General features: G+C 41.8%; 1 protein-coding gene across 1 annotated transcript in view; it reads right to left on the bottom strand.

The window, feature by feature from the left end:
* CACNB4 (calcium voltage-gated channel auxiliary subunit beta 4) overlaps window positions 1-19850 on the bottom strand; it is a 613027-nt gene that overhangs the window by 293224 nt on the left and 299953 nt on the right. Inside the window, exon 4 of the mRNA XM_069225181.1 lies at window positions 10432-10562. Within this exon, the coding sequence (XP_069081282.1) occupies window positions 10432-10562 (131 nt within the window). The remainder of the gene's footprint in view (window positions 1-10431; window positions 10563-19850) is intronic.

The following is a 19850-nucleotide window of genomic DNA, read 5'->3' as shown; positions in this document are numbered from 1 at the left end:
AGCATTGCAACATACATTTCTACCCTTCGACCATGCACACACATTTTGCTATCTTAAACCATGTGCCCAGAGGGCCTCTTAACAATAATATGCAGACCCTTTAAATCCTATACTCTCATTAAAGAAACACAGCTCAAACCAGAGGTCTTCAGTAACGGAAAGGTTGCCATAGAATCCCACCCAACCACCAAATTCTAAGCATTCTCCTTAGGTAGCCTAGGCCGCTTAACATCTTCTCCATCACACATAAAAGACCCGAGCCTTAAATACGTCTCCATTTCCCTGGCCACCACCATATCCCAGACAGACAATTCAATGCATTAACTCTTCTTTGATAAGCCCCATTCCCTCTAAATATCCCCACACACCATAAAATAGCTGAGGTCGGCGTTAAATACCTTGATTCGACGTTAAAAAAAAGTGCAGGGGCAAAATGGACACTTTGGTATGCACATATGATGACGGTGGTCTGCGGGTACAGGAACGGAGGCCTACTACCTAGCGACACAGTTTGTGTCAGGTTGCTGGTGAAGAAAGCAGCATTGATAAATAATTGTCGGCTGGGCTTTTGTCAGTAGACACATTTATGACACATTTCTTCACAAAAACTATGATCCCCTCGGACAAGTCTCATTTGGTAAAAGATACAATCCTTCTGTACAAGAAATACTGTTTAATGTGGGAAAGACCGATGCCTTATACGGAGGGCTTGCCGATGTGACTTGTCTGAATTTGCATGCTTGAGTCAAAGATCATACATGTATGAATTGAGATGAGTGGGAATGTGTGTCGCATGTGGACATATGGGACACGTGCTCTGAGCTCACGAGATACAGCCATGGAAACGTTTTACCTAGACTTAGGTCAGTTTATATAGCATTGTGCTATTTACAGAACTGTCAAACAAATACGGGGTAGTGTGCAGTATTCCCTGCAAGTGTCAGCTGCACTAGGAGTTTGGTAACAGCAGACCAGGAATGTGGCATTACTCCTATGCTTTATGTCGCAATAAGAGATAATATGAGTGAGCGACGCTGAGGCCAAGTGCCCTATCCGTGGGATGGAATTCACAGACAGTGAGCGGCAGGGAGCGCTCACACTCATATGGGAAATAGTTTGTAATCCTAGATTAGGCTTCCTCCAATTCAATTTTATACGCAAGGACATACATGTACCGCCAGTGCTCCATAAAACGTATTCCACAAGAGCTGAATCCTGTCCTAAATGCGGAGAACTAGCAGTTTCAAATTTTCATGCTGTAGTGTGTTATCCGAAGATAGCAGACTACAGGCTGGACAGAAACGCACAACACACACAAATCAAGAGGTATCTGCCCCCTACACACATGCCTCTTTGGTATACATGCTTAAACCCAAAAAATAAAGTCAAGAAAAGATTTGTTCAGTTTACACAGCTATCGGCAAGGAGATGGACTGCAATCAATTTATTGAGTTTAAGAGTACACACGCTGGAGAGCTGGACTAAAGATGTTGCTGAATGGACCCTGGGGAAAGGAATCAAAATGAAACTCATCAAAACGGATACGAAGCTGCAGGACTAGCTAAATGTCTGGAGACCACTGGCTAAGGGCTTGGTCTACCCCCTGACACAATTTCCTCTGTGACCCTGACATAAGACCATGCTGGCTGATTCAAGTGTTTAATGTCCCTACAATGAGGTGTATAAGATGATGGAGCGCTCCTGTCAAGCTATGAGTCTGTGTATGTATTTTAATGTGCTGTACAGTAAGACTGATGACCTACTAGAAATGCATAAATAATGTATCTAGTTGTTAAACTAGAAAAGTCAATTAAATATATTAAAAAATGTATATATCCACACCCACCACACCACAATTCATACTCAAAACCAAATGGTTCTCACACAACTTTACTTCTCTCCTAAAAGCGAACTAAAAAGGCTCTGAACCCTCCCTCACTGGTGACTTGTACATGAACAACAAAGTAACCCAAGCAAAATAGCTCAGTTGTCCGATTTCGAATGATATACCATCCTAGTCATGTCACACATTCAACATGTGAAAACCCACTTGACCATTAAACAGACTTTCAGGTGCATAAACAAAAAATTATCATCATGCGTTTGAGTAAGAAAATTCATACACCGTACATACTGATTAAAGAATAATAATTAAGACCATCAAAAATAGAAGAAAACTACAAAATTATCTTTAACTTTCATATAGCCACATTCACTGCACCTTTCAACACAGTGCAAGCAGAACTCCTTCTTTCGGTTAGAAAGTGTAACTGATGTTTTCACTGTGAACTCAAAATCTCAACACCTCCAACTCCTGTATCAAAATACTCCTCCAAAGCGAAAGTCACTGCAAAGCGAAAACCCACCTGATACCATCATAGACTCGCAAGACTATAGGGACCTCTTGAGCATGCCGACAACCCTCATAGTCAATATGCCTACTCCCACAGAATTTTAGGAACTTAAAAATCCCCCAACTTCAAGAAATTCAGTTCAATTCGAAGAACCATAAATATATATCAACCAATATTATGGCTCCTGTCGCCTACCAATCCTAAAGAATTGTTTTGCTGCACATTTTCAGTCATTTATGAATGCACATCACATCATATTGTATTATCAATTCAGATTATATCTCAGGCACAGAAGGGAAGCAATCTTATTCCTGGTGTGGGATCAAAATCCAGCAATGGTAGAGGATAGGAGAATGTACAAGCAGGTCATCCTAGACTTGCAATTAGATATGGATTTTGTCACTCATTACACGCAAATCAAACAAATTCAGGCAACGTATTGGCTGAATGACTGCTTGCTGCAATGGTTCAGATATTCCCTCAGTGACCAACTGCAGCATGTGAAAGTGGATCACTTCCTCTTAGGACGAGACTAACCGTAACATTTGCCAGCAATTCATTTGGTCCAGCCGAACTACTAAACAAGGCCTCTCCTTCAGTTACTTGACTGGAAGCACACATTACCTCAAAACGTACACTTCTTAAGGTCAACTCAATACCTTATCCAAGATACAGCAAATTCTAGATTAATTGATGGGAGAATTAACCTTGAATTAAACAAATCAAAGACAGATGTGCTCCACATAGGCCTGCATCACTGACTGAAAATACATCCATACAATCGAGGCCAGGTGTCCCCAACCAGTGGGTCGTAAGCTACCAGTTGCTCCCAGATACCTTCAGAGTTGCTCACAGCCTTGAGTTTACTTTTAATTAAGAACAGGGTCACATTTTTCATTTAAAGTTAAGGGGTGGCTGTGTTTATTTTAATTTATTATCATCAGGTAGCAGGGCCTGATAATGAGATGAGCAGTGCTCGGTTAGATTTATGACAAATGCTCAGGCTAGTAAACAGAGGTGAAGACCTTAAGCACTGAGGTAGTTAACTCTTAAATTAAAGTCCTTCTCAACTCAATATTGAAGGGTGAGATTATGTTTCTGAATGCTGCCATTTGGAAATAATTCAAATGAAAAATTACCTAATGATTAATCTAACTATTCATTTTATTTTATTTTATTTCAAAGTGTCACATTTACAAACAAAAGGTGTCTTGCTACCAGTGGCCAGTAGACACTGTGCCATATGTGTAACTTAAAAAAAAAGTCATTTTTCTTAGATGAGAGAAATATGAAGTGCAGAAAAACATTAAATATTTTATACATTTGCAGAATATGTTTCTGCACATTGAATTTCTCCCAAATAAAAAAGGATGTATGTTTGTGTTATACATGTAACTGTGCCACATATAGTGAAGGGTATGTCCTGTGCCACAAGTTCATACAACACAGGCTCTCAGTCGCCGATACACATATAACCCATTGATATGCGCACATGTTCACACATCCCCAAAGACCATGCTCTCACTGATACACATGGTAGTCCTGTCATAATGCCCCTAATCGAAGTATTTTGCTCAAACCATAGTATCTGGCTCCACGGGCATTAGGCTTAAAGTCAATGGAGCTGGGCCTGGGGGTGTCAAGTAACAATGCACAAGTTGTTTAGCCTTCAGTCTAAACACTGACAAGAAGGAGCTCTCACTATAGGTAAGGTTGGAGACCCCTGATCTAAGCACTCTCCTATACTGTAGAGACAATCTATCATGTAAGCAAAATGAGCAGCACTTTCTACTTTCATGTAGATCACCCTTAGCATTAGCTCATAAAAGAACAGAGCAACTTAAAGTTCTTGTAGCTTATGCAATTTAAACAAATGTTTCCCTACTCTGAATACAATAGCAGTCTGTACCCTAGTTAATACTATAATGACATACTAAATTACTAGCAAGGCAGGTTTAAAGGTACCACACTTACAACCTACGGAATGCACAAAAGCAGTGGGACATTTCTTCAGTGAACCCCAAAAATATGGGAACCCATCGCTTCTCTTTTGTGGAGCACATTCTCACTTAGACAATAAATACATGCAATGGGCTTTTTCACCTTTACATAATTCAGCCACTTCACCCTAAACAGACCACTGCAATACTCCATCAATTACCTTGGTTTGTATTTAGGTTACTTATATAATATCAACCTAGGGCAGGTGTGCTTATCACAGAGGCAAAGGGAACATATATACCAAGCAACACCATAGGATAGTACAATAAGATATAACAAACGCAATTTGTTAGGGCAGCATCCGTGGTTCTTTTATGATCTCTCACTTGCTGGATATTATGGATGGCAGGATCATGTCTTTTTTTTTTTTTTTTTTAAGTACTATTTTTATTGAAGTTTGCTCAGCATACCATAAATGCAGTAGCCGATGCAATAGTACTGTTTATACTCGAAGCAACAAGTAGAACAATAGGAACATATGAGTGGCAGTCATTGCGTGCACAGACATCTCGTAAGACTTGTCTTGAGCTAACTAGTAAGTATGGAGAGATGAGGGTGGGGTGCATTGTTTGTGAACAATGTAAAGTCATTGGAGGAGTGTTGTGAATGGCGTAAAGGAGTAAGCCTTCCCTATATGCAATTTGTTAGGACTCAGTAACACACAATTCTTATCACAGAGTTTACAGATGGGGGAGCACCTTTAATAATACTGTTCTGTCCCTGGACCCAAGAAAAGTTCTGAAGGACAGAAGCAATGACAGGAAAGCCAGTCCAAGCAAGTGGTAGAGTGTGTAACACAATTACATACAAAAGAAAAAAAGTAAACACGTTCTTTGACTAGTTTACTGTAGAACGAGACCGAGCTGAGCATTAGCTGTGATAAACTCAGAAGCTAGTTTAGACTTTCATACTGTCACACTCTAAATACTTGTAACCTGATGACTTGGCTTTGCCTGTGGCCTACAGTGGGTTAACTATGTTATGAACAACGAGAATGACTATGAGTCCTGTAAAATGAAGTCCATTCTAAGCAGAAAAGGGACAGGTGGGAAGGCCAAGACATTGCTAGGCCTGGGCGGAGTTAACGGAGTTCCATGCTGCTGAATTCAGCATAGCTGATTAAAAACTCTGTGAATTCCGTGGATGCTGAGTTCCGTGACCCACAGAATCCTGAATGTGCCCGATCTCGGAAGCGTTAAGCAGGGACAGACCTGGTTAGCCAGGTCCGACCCTGCTTAGCGCTTCAGAGATCAGGCACATTCAGGAGAGGGCAGTAGGCAGTGAAAGCTGCTGTTTTAGGCCTCTTGTGCACTGGCCTAACCAGTGTGCACTGCATATGGGGCAGGCCAGTGCACAAGAGGCCTGAAACTGCAGCTTTTTTTCCGCTGGCTATGGCCATGACCTGCATTCAGGCCAGAGCTGTAGGCAGCAAAAGCTGCCAGGCCTCTGGTGCACAGGCCTGCCAGCACAGGACAGGCTAGAGTACCAGAGGTCTGAAACTGCAGCTTTCACTGCTTATGGCCCTGGCCTGAATTCAGACCAGGACTGTAGGCTGCGAAAGCTGCAGTTTCAGTCCTTGTTTGTGCACCAGTATGCACAAACAAGGAAAAAAAGGAAAGAGACAAGGACTTACCTGGGTCCTCTAGGTGTCCTCGTTGTCCTCCGCAGCCGCCTGGCTCTTTGCCTCCCTCTGCCCCCTTCTCCCAGGCTTCGGGCATAGGGAGGCCTGGCCCTGGATCCACCGCCGGTGCACACTGCAGCCCAGTTATGTGCTACACAGCGCAGACTGTCTGCACTCGTGCTGTGTAGCTCATAACTGGGCTGCAGTGTGCACCCGGTGAGCTCTGCTCCGCTCACGGGCCTAGTGGAGTTTTTGGGCGAACTCCACGCTCCCAGCGGAGTGCCAAAACCTCTGTTAGCTCCACCAGCAGAGCAGAGCTTCCCTCCCACCCCTAGAAATTGCCACTTGCACTGCAGTGTTTTTATAAACATAACAATTATATCTCATAGGAAACTGTTGCTATAATACGCTAGTTCGACATTAGAACTAAGGTAGGTTTAAACCAAAACAAGGAGAGACAATTTAAGGATTTAGCTATAAGTGAAAACTAACCATTAGAGTACCTAAACAGAGACCTGTGCACTTTGAACATAGACCTGTGCAACACTATAATAAGCAAAGTGAAGTTTTCAAACTTACAAAAGAGTATAAGAGGTTTCTGTGTTATGAAGACTGAAGTAATGATATGGGAGGAAAAAGATTGTGGGACAAAATATTGATAATAAATGTACATAGGTGGTAAAAAAAGATTTGCTATTATATCTGATTGCCTCGAACCAGCTACAAAGTCAGCAAGGCTTGGAAAATACAAGGGAACTGTTTGAGCACATAGATAGTCTCTTGAATGCCACCACAGTGGGAATAATTCAGTGATTGACCAAATTAAGGTGCATATTTATGAAAAATGGCGCTGCGCCCAGTGCAGCGCCACTTTTCTGACACCCCTTAGCGCCCCCTAGCGCCCCCATGTGTGGTGCTGAAAAAAAAGACAGGAAGAAATCTCTTAGGGGCATATTTAAGAAAAGTGGCGCTGCACACAGAGCAGCACCACTTTTCTTGCGCCCCTTAGTGGCACCCTAACACCACCATGTTTGCGCCGTATTTAAAATACGGCACACCATGGCAGTAGCTAGGGGACTAGCGACAGAATTTCTGACCCCAGCCCAGAGCTTTGCAGGATTAGCCTAATTTTTTTTAACACTAATCCTGCAAAGCTCATTGAGGCCCACTGTAATCAATGGCGTGCCTCCTTTTAACGCATTCTCTGAGAAGGCGTTATAAGTGGCGAAAAAAATTATGTGTAGGAATCTGTTAGATTTCTTTGCACCATTCTTTCGGCCCCCCTAATGGGGGAATGCCCCCTTTGCATACATTATGCCTGGCACAGGCATAATGGAGCACAAAGGGTTACCAAGTGGCACAATGCATGCATTGCGCCACTTTGTAAATATGGAGCGGGAATTTTGGCCTTTTTAGGCCACAGTAGCATAAAAAAAACTTATGCTAATATGACGAAAGGAGGTGCTAGGGGCTCTTAAATATGCACCATTTTTGTCAGCCCCCCTGTTAGGGGAACGCCCCCTTTGCATACATTTTGCCGGGTGCAAGCATAATGTAGCACAACGGGTTACAAAGTGGCACAATGCATGCATTGCACCACTTTGAAAATATGGCACAGCATTTTTGCCACATTAGAGTAAACAAAAATTATGCTAATGTGCCGTTAGAATTGTGCTAGGCCCTCTCAAATCTGGGCCTAAATTTCCACACCAGTCAAGCAGAGGAAAATGAGGCACCTCTCCTCTTGTGGCCCCAGATGTAGGAGGTGCCCTTAGCCAATGGAAGGAGATATGATCAGGGAAAGGAAGGAAAATGGAAGTGAAATCTCTATCCAAGGCATGGTGAGTACTGTAATAAGGAAAAAAGACTCACTATCAGTAATTAAAGGGGCATTCTACTGACGTTGTTTAGATCTACCACATTTATTATGGGCTAAGAGTTCCTGTGACTCTGATTAAAAATGAACGTTTGATCAGCTACCTGTCGAGACCAACAATTTTAAAGCACATTTTAGGAGACTGAAGAAAAACATTCCCATTTACAGGGAACAAATGTAAAACTCTTGAAACTTTATTATGTCCTATATCCCATTAGAAGGAATCTATGGGCCGAATTCACAGGTAACCTACACTTTTCAGTAAGGTTACTACTTTTTGGCTATTCATTAAATCGAGTGTAAATGTATTCCAAAAGTATAACTTACATAGCTTCACCAAACTCAAAGGCCTGGGGGGCTATACGCTTTTGAGTAATTTACTCTTTTGAGTAAGGTTACTACTTTTTGGCTATTCACAAAAGTGGTAAACTTACTCAGAAGTGTAAACTTTTTAAAAGCGTATGGCCCTCAGGTAATTCAATTTAGTGGAGGCATGTGAGCTCCGGTTTTAGACTAATTTTATTTTTAATTTTGTAAATAGCCAAAAAGTAGTAAACCGACTCAGAAGTGTAAATTACTCAAAAGTGTAAGTTAGCTTTGTGAATCAGGCCATTAGTCTTGAATTATGTCCTCACACTTTATAACATCCCTGACAATCATTCCTACACTAGGAGTCCCATTAGAAATGTATAGAGAAAGCTGGAAACAAAGTAAAGAGCTAGTGACAAATCGTTGTTGTCCCTGCACTAAAATGGTTGTATGTGTTTTGTTAAAAGCCTTGGGGACAGTAAAGTATCTATACATGCCCCTTATGTTACTATTTTGTAAGTGGTCATAACTGTTCATAAAAGATGTCATTCATCATTCCACATATAATTTCGTTAGATGTATTTTGTTTAGATGGGACTTTAGGCTGCTTGTCACTGTAATATGTTCATTTCTGAATTTAGAGGGTGGAGAAATGGGTCTGCAAAGACTTACACCTTAATAGTTCCTATTTATCTGACAAATTTTAGACACTTTTATTGATGGTTGAGCTAAAGAGAAAGGAAGGTATGTCACAGAATGACGTGGTAATTAAGCTTGTAGGAAGTTGTTTCCCGGACACTGAAAAGATTGGTACTGTTTCAGTAGCACATTAACATTGTTGTCACCACTTTGATATGTTTTGCCACATACACAGGGGTGTAGCTTCGGGGGAGGGGGATTTGGGATGTTACATCCCCCTAACAAATGTATTTTCTTATAAATAGTTGGGTACAGGTGCTTTCATTTGGGTATTATGAGTCATGTTGGATTTCAGCAGGTATTTTTACATACACAGTGGCGGCTCCCCCGTGAGCAGCAGCAGCTGCAAAACTTTAACTACAAAAAGATAATAAACTGTGTTTATTATCCCTTTGCTGTTAAAGGGGCGAGGCCAATGGGGATGTTTGGTCGGCCACCTCGGGCCAGACAAACACACATGCGCACTGTGCTCTCTCCAGTCCGGCACTGTGTTGCGGGGTTGAAGAGAGCAGGGCCAAGCTCCCAATCTGCCTGGGAGCACCCGGGCTGAGTGCTCCAGCCAATCCTAATGCTGCTCTGAGCAGCGTCAGGATTGGCCACAGGGCAGGCTAGGAGCCTGTGCCTGCAGTGACCAGAAAAGAGGAGTGGTGCTGGGGAGCATGTAAGTTTACATTTTTTATTTTAGTTTTTAATTTAATGTTTTTGTTCCTTCAATGTGCGTGCCACACGACCCTGCCCCTTTAAGGTGCAGCGAGCCGCAACTGTACATACATACAGACAAAAAACACACACACACTCTCTGTGTGAAAGTTCTCAAAAATATTGGTTATTTTTACAGTATATTGTGTTTTCTCTCTTAGTGCTCCTACCAAACCTCATTCCTCTTGCCTTTCCCCCTACCCTTTAGGTCCTTCTCATGAACTCTGCTTGTCATATAATGTATTTAAACATTATATGTCAGGCTGGTTGTTGGAAAATCTGAAGCTCACCCCCCACCCCCAATCTTACTGACCAAGCTAAGCCCCTGCACATACACATTAACCCCTTCATCAAGCATGTGACGCCAATTGTTGCTGTAGTCCTACAGTTATGAGTGCCATCTGACAAATGGTCTTCCAGACCCTATGGAGTCCTGTGACCCAATCAAAGAAGATCACATAAGGACAACACAGGCTTTATATCCTTGTCAGCGTATAGACTCATTGGTTCAGCCAAATTTCAAGTCAGAAAAATAGTTCAATTTAATAAGTTAACTCAAAAATGTATTATTTCAGGTTCACCTGCACAACATCAAGACATCCAAGGACTCTTTTTGATGCTATGTTTGATGTGTTAAGAACTCCCATCGTCTTTTATTCTGACACACCTTACTGGGTTGATTTCTAAGTGATGGGAGTTTAACATGTGTAGCTGTGATGGCCTTTCTCTAAAGGAAGCCGTCAAAATGCAGGAAATTGTGCACAGGAGACAGAAATGTTTACCTTTACCCATAACATTGATGTTTGCGAGTTAAGAACGCAGATTTTACAAGAAATCCCTGAAGTTAGGACAGTAAATAACTTTATTCTTACCCTCCGTGGAATCGTCCTCTCTTCTGCTCCTGCTGAATGCGGATATTCTCCAGTCGGAGGGGACTTGGAATGAAACCGATCTCACAGCCTTCTTTAACCAGCCTTCCTATCCACCAGTCATTGCTGTATTTCTGTAATAAGGGTGAACAGAAACCGAGCCATCAGGGTGCCGAAAGGTCTACACACATCTGTTTTATTTTTAGATTCACAACAGTCTTGTAACTTCAGTATCATAGACAACAACTAAGCTCAACGTTACCTTATAACAGCGAATATATTTAAAGGTAATTCTTCCAATGCTCCATGCCATACACAGTACCCTCGCAACGGTATGTATGTTTGGGTGGTCCAGCCACAAAGCCTTCCAACAACTGGTGATGATGGGGCAACGCAAGTCCTATCCATTTATTCTCTATCATCTAGGGTTGTGCATCTTCAGGCAGCCACAACCTGAGGGGTGCGTGGGGTGTCATATACCTTATCCTAGTTTGGGTAAGCGGTGCCGTCTGGCAGCAACAATGATTTAGAGATAGCAGCATGCTTAGTTGCCACCATGGAGCAGCACTACTCAGAGGTAAAAGATGTAGAAGGGGATCTTGGGCTCCCCCTGAAGGTGTACCAAGGTGGTTGGGTTTTCCATGGGTCAGAAAGGGTAACAGAGGTCAGCAACCCAGCCCAGTCTAGTCGCATTTGAGTTTATAACGGTCTGGTACTGTAGTAAGATGATCTGGCTCTATCGGAACTCTCTTGTCTATATATAATGAGTATAATCATTTTAAATGCCAGTGAAAATCTGGAAAAAAACATCTTGAAGGCAAAACATGTAAAACTCCACCTGGCAGGATCAGCGCTGGGAAGTAAAAATCTGACCCTCCTTGAGGGCAGTGATACAGCAGCAAGAATTAAAAGAAACTGAATGGACAGGAGGAATGTTTGTTATGCAGATTTCTTCTTTATACCTGGTCCCTAGAATACCCATATGACATTCCTTCTCTACTGTCAGAGATCCCAGTCCAGCATGGCTGAGAGGGGTGCGGAGCCTGCTGGCTACCCAACTGCAAGCTCAAGATAAGTGCACAGTAGCCCCCCTCCAACTAGTGAGTCATGGGGAAGAGAGGAGATGGCAATATAGAAGGCCCTGTTGTGAGGGCCACCATACTGAGGTTGAATTTACAAAGGAAGCCCCTCTCCGGGAAGGGAGGAGACTATACGAAGGATACCACCTTTTTGGAGGCACCGGAATGAATAACAGTTCTACTATAACCCCACTGAGGGAGCACAGTGTGATAAAGGCACCAACACGAGCAGCCCCGTATGATGGCAGATGTACTTAGTAATCAGTGCACTAAGGAGGCCACTATACTGCAAAGGCCATGTCCAGAAAAGGGACACTACTGGGTAACTGTTCTGTACTGAGAGTACAATACATTGAGAATCTCACATCCTCGGGACATTTTGCGGAGAGGTCACTCTTCTTTATGGGGCCCTGTGAAGTGCAGAAGGGGTATGACACCAAAAGAGCACTTACACTGATGAACAGACTCCTGATGGGAAGGCAGGTGTCTACATTCAACATCAGTTATTAGGCTGAAAAGATAGCAATGAGTCACACAGGATGAGAACAAACGATTCTCTTGCCTGGGGATCATGTAGTGTTGGTGTCAAGAGGAGTTCATGATTTGACTGAGTTATCATGGGGTTGTTCAGAAACAATGTGAACAATCTTTAAAATATTCACTTTTTGCTAAGTGCCTTTGACAAAAGGCTTTTTTTTTAAATGGATAGTGTTCCATGCGAAAAAGTGTACTTGGGTAAACAATAATACCCTCACTGGTCCCCTATTGAAAGGGAAGGTGCGCTAGAAAATGGCACAAAGACCTGGTCCGACATATTGTACAAGTGCGGTTAAATTTGTGTTCACATTTTACACATATAAGATGCTCACATAAAGTGTTGCTCTCTTGCATACAAAGGGTAGTGTGCTGTTCAAAATTGGAAAAACAGTGAATCTGACAGCAACCAAAACCTAATTTTTGCATGAAGACAAGGCTGCAGAGGTATTCTCAAGCTGTAATGTGCAAAAGGCAGTGCAAACATGGTTAATATACATTGGATCCTTTTATAATGGCTCCTTGAAGAAGCAGATGTCTAAAAATACCTCTTCATATCCCTTATAATGAACAATCAGGACAGACATGGTGCCAAGCAGTACACTAGTTTTTAGGTTTGTGAAAGTCATGGCATGCAACTTGTATTATATACATATATGCTCTAAGGAACTTAGGGGCATATTTATGAGCCCCTAGCGCCTTTTTGCGCCACATTAGCGTCATTTATTTGCTGCTAATGTGGCTCAACGAGGCCAAAAACACGGAGCCTTATTTACAAAGTGGCGCAATGCATGCATAATGTATGCAGTGGGGCATTCCCCTGTTAGGTGGGCTAAAAAATGGCGCAAGGAAAACTAAGAGATTTCTTTGAGTCATTTTTTACGGCACTTTTAATGCCTGCTCAAAGCAGGCGTTAAAAGGAGGCTTTGGTTGGTTACAATGGGCATATGGGTGCTATGCAGGATTAAAGCACTGTGTGCAGCGCTACTATTCTAAAATATGCCCCTTAGTTTCAGCCTCCTTCAGCCACAGTATTCTTTAACTCAGGAACGTTCAGCCAGTGGTTTGGGAAGGTTGTCATTTATATCCTGGATCAGCCCACTGGAGTATTTTAGTCTCATCTTCTCTCTATTTTCTGTTTGAATGTATCCTTTTTCTTGTATTAGAATGTACAAGGGACATACAAGGGACATACAGTTAATTCTTTATCTCATCCATGCACTGTATACACAATCATTTTTTGTGGTTTAACTTCAGACAGCTTTAGCTATCTGCTGCAGACATCATGGTAACTAACACTTAAAAATACTTAGAGTGGGCCTTATGTCTGACTTCTTTTCTTTTTGTAGTAACCACTCCTGATACAAAGCCTTTCTTACCTCTTTTCATGTTTATTCGTTCACTGACGCATTTAGGTTTCACACTGCTTTTAACTGGTTGTTTTATTCTACCACTGCTGACATCAGGTAACTATTATTCTTTTTGCTTGTTCAGTTTTAGTGTTCAGTGGAAGTACATGTTCTGCTCCTCCATTTCACTCTCTTTCTCATCTTCCTTATCCTTAGCCTCACCAGTCATACTTCTATTTCCTTCACACATCCTACATATCACTCTCCCCACATTCCTCCCTCCACCCCCACTGAGCACTGCTTGTACTCAGTGCCTCCTTCTGATTTCTCTTCTTCCCAAATTCCTTCTTCCCCCTTCATCCTCTCTATTCCTCATCTCCTGTGAGTCCCTTCCTACACATTCTATTGCTATTAGCTTTCCCAACACTCGTAAAATTTAGTTGCAAGCACTGCTAAAACCAACAGCAGTGAGCAACAGTCCTGGGGCTACATGAACGAAGGCAATTTGCATTTCTTAACAGTGCGATTCACTAATTCTGGTCATTAGGAAATGCAACATGCCATTTTGGTATGTATGGAAGGCATTTGCAGTGGTGCAAAATGTGATATATATTTAATAGAAATCACATTTTGGAAATCGCTAAATAGAAATTACCACATAGGGATTTCCAAATAGCGAATCGCTAACACTATATTCAAAGGATTTCCTAATTGCGAATAGTCACAAAATGGCCTTTCAGAAAATGCAATTACCATCAATATAGATCTGATGGTAGCCAGGTGCAAACTAAAAAAAATCTCCCAAAATGCATCTGGCTCATTCAGAATGGCTGAGGATGGGGATTTTGTCCAGGTGGCAGAGATTGAGGCAGAGACATGAGAGGATATTTAGGGTGAGGATCACCCTTTTTGAAAAGACTGCGGAGGAGATAGATGAGAAGTGTAGACTCAGTGGTGAGGTAATTTTGGAATTATTTGCTGAGTCAGAACCTCAGCTACAGACCCCAACAGCCAGAAGCAATGCAATCCCATCATATGTGCAGGTATAGTGTTGTCTGCACCTTTTGGTTTCAGGCAGTCACGAGCAGTGGCAGCAGGAGTGTCACTAAGTGCGTCTTCTAGGTTTTGTCACAGGTTTCTGGATATCATGGTTAGCAAAGTAAACTAATACATATGTTTACCAAATATGCCCCAATATTTGCAACAGACCAAACTAATGTTTTACAGAGTAGCGCAGTTTTCCAATGCAATTGGCTGTTTTGATGGTAGACATATTGCCATATGCCCCCGTGTGAAAACAAATTCATATATAGAAATATGAAAAGCACCCATTTGCATAATGTGCAGGTAGTGTGCTATGCCTCATGCATCATAACTAACCTTGTATGCAGATTTCCAGGAAGCACGGATGATTTCTTCAAGTTCCGCCCAGTTAGGCGATGGCTTATTACTAGGTATAAGAATTGCTGGCTCAATGCATACAATGGCCGGAACTGTTTGGGTAATGTGAGCTAATGGTTTATCTTTCTCATAGTGGATTTTCCCTGCATCCTTGGATACTGACACCATATTTGACTCCAAGAACCAGAAGTGAAAGGCAGCACAACAGGGCTCATAAGATAATGCAGTCCATCAAGGAACTGACCTTTGGCACACTTGAAGTACAGGTTCAGCTGCCTCCATAAAACAGACGAAGCACTACTTTACAGATCTGAGACCATCTTATTTGGATGGGCAGAGTTAGAGGTCTGTTTTCACTGCCCCTCACCACCAGCAAAACACTAGCAGTTAGGGGTAGTGAAAATTGCTAAATTCTCCCCTCACCATGGGAGCAGACTCCTGTGGTGATGGTAGCATTTTATTTTTTTATTTTCAAACAGAAATCTGAATTTTCTGTTTGAAAATAATAAAGAAAACAGTTTGCTGGAGGGCTCCATCATGTTGATGGAGCCATGTACAAAACTGTAAACAGCTGCGACAGCGGTTCATGGCAATATTTTAGAAATGACTGCTGGCTTGGCAGTCATATCCAAATTTGCTGGGTGGAATAGTCTCAACCTGGCAGACATCAAGTCCTCTTCAGGCCAACAGAGATTACTTTGTCCACAACAATAAATTGTCCCCTTGGACTAGTCATGCATTGGGGCTTCAAGCACAAGCTATTTATCAGCAAGCTATTGAATGCATGCTCGGGATGGATCGCAAATACTAACAGGGATTAACCAATGAGAGGAAGTGGATTGGGTGGTTCCACAGTAACTGCCAGCAACTACAGCTTGAAATTTGGCCGACTGGGAACAGCTCCAATGTAAATCCTACCATAATGCTTGGTAAGACAATCCATGCCCCATGCTTTGCCCAGGTTCTCCACGTTATAGTGACACAGTTTGTCAACCACTGAATGTCTGTCAATATATCTCTGGCATGGTCCCGGAAATGCTTTACCCATATTAGATAGGCACTACGATTTACCACATCAAAAATCTTAAGTTGTCAAATACGATCACCTTTTTTCAACATTACACATGCTCAGCCACCAGTATTCATAATACCATGTGTATAACAGTAGTCAAACCAGGGCTATGGAGAAGACCTTTATCACACTACCTAATGTAAGCTGATGAGCAATACATGCATTTCTCTTTCCAACTGAATAGAAATAGGGCTGTGTTAGACAAAATGCTCTTCTGATTACATCCCAGGTATTAGATGGGTGGATATATGTGCAGGGATACCATGTCACTGGCAATAACATTTCCTGGCCAGTATCCTTGCAAATAAATCCATCTATTATGGATATTTTTCCCCAGAATGGGGAATAACATGTGCGCCCAGCATAACTGGGTCCAAATCCAGATGCAATGTTCCTATTTTGAGGACAAATCCGCTTTAATTTAATAACATAGTGGTAAATTGGAGTGGGGGTAAGGCAGTGACAGTTGAAAGAAAAGCAGAGGCTGTGTGCTATTAGAAGGACACATTCCATGCTCTTCTATGCCATTGAGGGGTGTCGGTTGGAGGAAGGCATGGCTTCATTTGCAACCCAAACCTGAAGTAAAATGATTTTTCTTAATTTGTGATTCCCTTTTGTGAATTCCTAATTGCGATTACTAATCTGTAGACATCGCTTTTGGAGGAATACACTCCTACGTAAATTCAATTTGCAATTCCCTAATAGCGATTTCTACAAATTTGTTATCTGGAAATCGCTAAACCAAACTTTTGTACATATGAACGCTATTTTCAATGCTTTTAAGATGGCAATCTAAATGCAACCTGGAAGCCATCTTGGATAGGAAATATATTCAGCCATCTGGGTATATTATTTTCTTTACTTCCATGAAGGCTGCCACAATGCATTCACAAGTAACATGGTGGTCATCCCACAAATATACAAAATAACAATCCGAGATCCCCACCCTCTACTAATGTATTTGCAAGTGCTTTCACTACAATTCTACAAGTGGAGGAAAAACAAAAACCAGCAGCAAATAATTATTGGTAAAGCATGATCAATCGGGTTTGCCAATGAGAAACAGAAAACAGAAAGGGACAGCTTCAAATCAGAAAATCATTCTGGGATGTGCCAACAAGCATAATATGACAGCAGTAGGGAACCTTCAAGAGTGAAAAGTTGACTGAGAGGAATCCAGTCTACCCACAACATAGACCAAATGGGAGAAATCTTTGAGAGCATTAGTTTTTCCACTGGCTCCCTAATGCTATTTGATGGAACTCTTCTCTTTGTGCTACCAATCCTTTGTTTTCCCTCTGCCTATGGAGCACCCTATAGCCTCTGCACTGTTTCCGTTTTGTCACTATTTTATTTTTAGATATAGTCATGACATGCAGTCTTGCCATTTTGAACATGTTTAAATGCTCTGTTGCTCCAAAAACAAAGTAGGACAATGATATAATACTGAAAGTAAATTTGCTGCATTGAAATCAGTTAAGTCTTCTTATACGCAGGTATAGTGTTGAGTGAATTTACTTTGTCCAGCAAATGTGTCTTGTTTTTGGGAAGTGTACCAATTTCTCTACCTGCTTCCCAGGTCTCCACTAGATCCACTCACTCAATATTCATCTGTGCTTATCATTCATCAAGCATGTAGAATTTTTGGTTTCACCTATTCTTTTTGCATCAGTCAAAGACCAAAGAGAGCATTTGAAATCTAATGTTCATCAATGGGAAGAGAGAAAACGTGCCAAAATACAAATGTGCCCAAGCCGAAACAAGTTTTAAAATAGGAAAGGGGATTTTGGGTAAGCCTGTGCTGAGTCTCTAGCAGAGGTTAGGTTCCTTGGAGAATCTGACCTTCTGACTTAATATAAGTTTAAGATCAAGCCGATTCCAGAATACTGAGCCAGGAAATACTGGTCATGAAGCCTATGTTGAGTCTTGATTCAATTTGTTCTAAGTCATGATAAATCCAAAGGGCAGATTAATAAAGGCTTCAGAAGGTGTCGGTTGCGGCCACAATTTGATGGATCATCCTCAGCTTTAAGTTGAGACTTCCTTGCATTGGTTCTTCTGGCACAAAGTTGTTGAAGCCCTGAAGGGTCTAGCTAGGTGAATCACAATGCAATGTCTATGATGTAGCTGTCAAGCATAGATGCACCAGGACAAACGGATGGCAACCTAAGCGCAAACGTGGACAAAACCTCAAACCAACAAACAGGCTCACAGAGAAAGCAGTTTGAAGCAAGTGTGATAAATACATTTGAACCTGTAAGATGTTGTAGTAGGTCAAAAGCTCTGAAAGGTGTAAATAAAGTTTTACTAAATGCCTCTTCGTGTGTAGAGCTTCAAGACTTGTCTCAGTCAGCCCAGTCCTCTTTGAAATGTTAATCTCTGAACAGCAATCTTCCATGGTTCCAAGGTTGTGTTAGATCTTGAGCACTGAAGTATTGCAAGATCATTAGCAGACATGTGAGTGCCAGCAGAACAATCTCCAAATATTCTTTAAGACCTAGTCAGAGGGCTGATTCTTTCTCAGTCCCTGGTAGAAAATTATCGACCAGAGATTGAAAGCAAGGGACTGAAGTATAAATAACTTTTCCTCCAGTTTTTTGCAGGATTATTTCTTAGCACAGGGGACAGGGATGTTTTTTTAGTTTCAGTCATGATCTGAAGTTCAAAGGATGGGTTTTACTTAAATCTGTGTCAGGATCTTACAAAGGAGAGGAAGCATTTAGGGGATGACATTGAGCTTATTGCACAGTCATACAACTTGTTGTTGGCCTTCACACTCGGTGCATATCAAGGTGTCCTCACAGCCTATAACATGCTGACATTTCTGAAGGTGTATGCAAAATATGTCAAACTTGGAGTTGGTAAGACACAGAAAGAAAATAACTATGTGTGAGGAAAGGGACATGGCTTAACCATCTAAAAAAAGCTTTCCAATATGGTAGTGTATCTAGGGATCATTGTGTAAAGATGAAGCTGATGCTTTGTCTGTTATGTCACTTTCGGAGCTCATCACCAAATACCAACTGTTTTTGTTCCTGAGTTTTGCTCATTCTGCCAGTATTCTTTAGACCTTCTACTGGATGTCTTGGCTCAGCATTGTTCTCTGTGCCCTGATGTCAGGGTAAGTTTGGGGGCTTTCTAATGTTTACTTCTGCATTAATCTTCAATCAAGAGCCACATACTTGCCAAGGATTTTCTTTTGCCCTTGTGGCCTTCACATTTACTAATGAGTGCAGGGTGCCACCCTGGCTAATAGGAGTTGTCCTTTCCACGGGCAATCAAGAAAGAAACTTGACAGACCTTCACTGTGTCCAATCTTTGGCTGCTTTTTTTAAGAATGTATAATTTGTGAGTGTCCCCTGTCCACTTTCAAAGCATTTCCATACACTAATCTCCAACCTTCACTACCATGGGAGGTGTTTCCTAATCTGGGAGAGTGTCTTGTGGTAGTAAATCTCCCAGTGGGCTTTGTACCGCAAGACACCTGACATGCCGAATATCCATTAATGAAGGGAGCATTCTCTACTCCCTTCAAATTCAACATTCAACACACTATCAACCAGCTAACCCTAGTATACTTGAAACGCTTCCTGTGAGAATGTCCCAGATTGTTAAGGAGCCAAAACGCCTACAGTAAACCTACAGGTGAAAAGAGCTCAGTGACACCACAGCTATTCAGTGGTAAGGTGCTGCATACAATTTATTTTGGGCACTCAGCCCTACAGATGAGCTCCACTAAATAATAGGTGTAAAAGGGATGCTTCCACACCCAAGAGGTGATTGCTGTATTATTTACACTTGCTGAAAAAGGAGCACTCTATTGCATTATTCTATATAAGATGTTAATGGCTAAGGTAGTAACCTATCTTCTTCACAGTCCCAATAAGTTACACAGAAGCAAGTGAACAAAGCAACCTGCATGCATGGCAGCTTACAATGTGGTAGTCCTTGATTTTATGAAAGATCACAGTGTCAGCCTTGTGCCCA

This window comes from Pleurodeles waltl, chromosome 3_1, assembly GCF_031143425.1.
Source record: "Pleurodeles waltl isolate 20211129_DDA chromosome 3_1, aPleWal1.hap1.20221129, whole genome shotgun sequence".
NCBI classification, from domain to species: domain Eukaryota; kingdom Metazoa; phylum Chordata; class Amphibia; order Caudata; family Salamandridae; genus Pleurodeles; species Pleurodeles waltl.
This window is presented reverse-complemented; position numbering and strand designations above follow the sequence as displayed.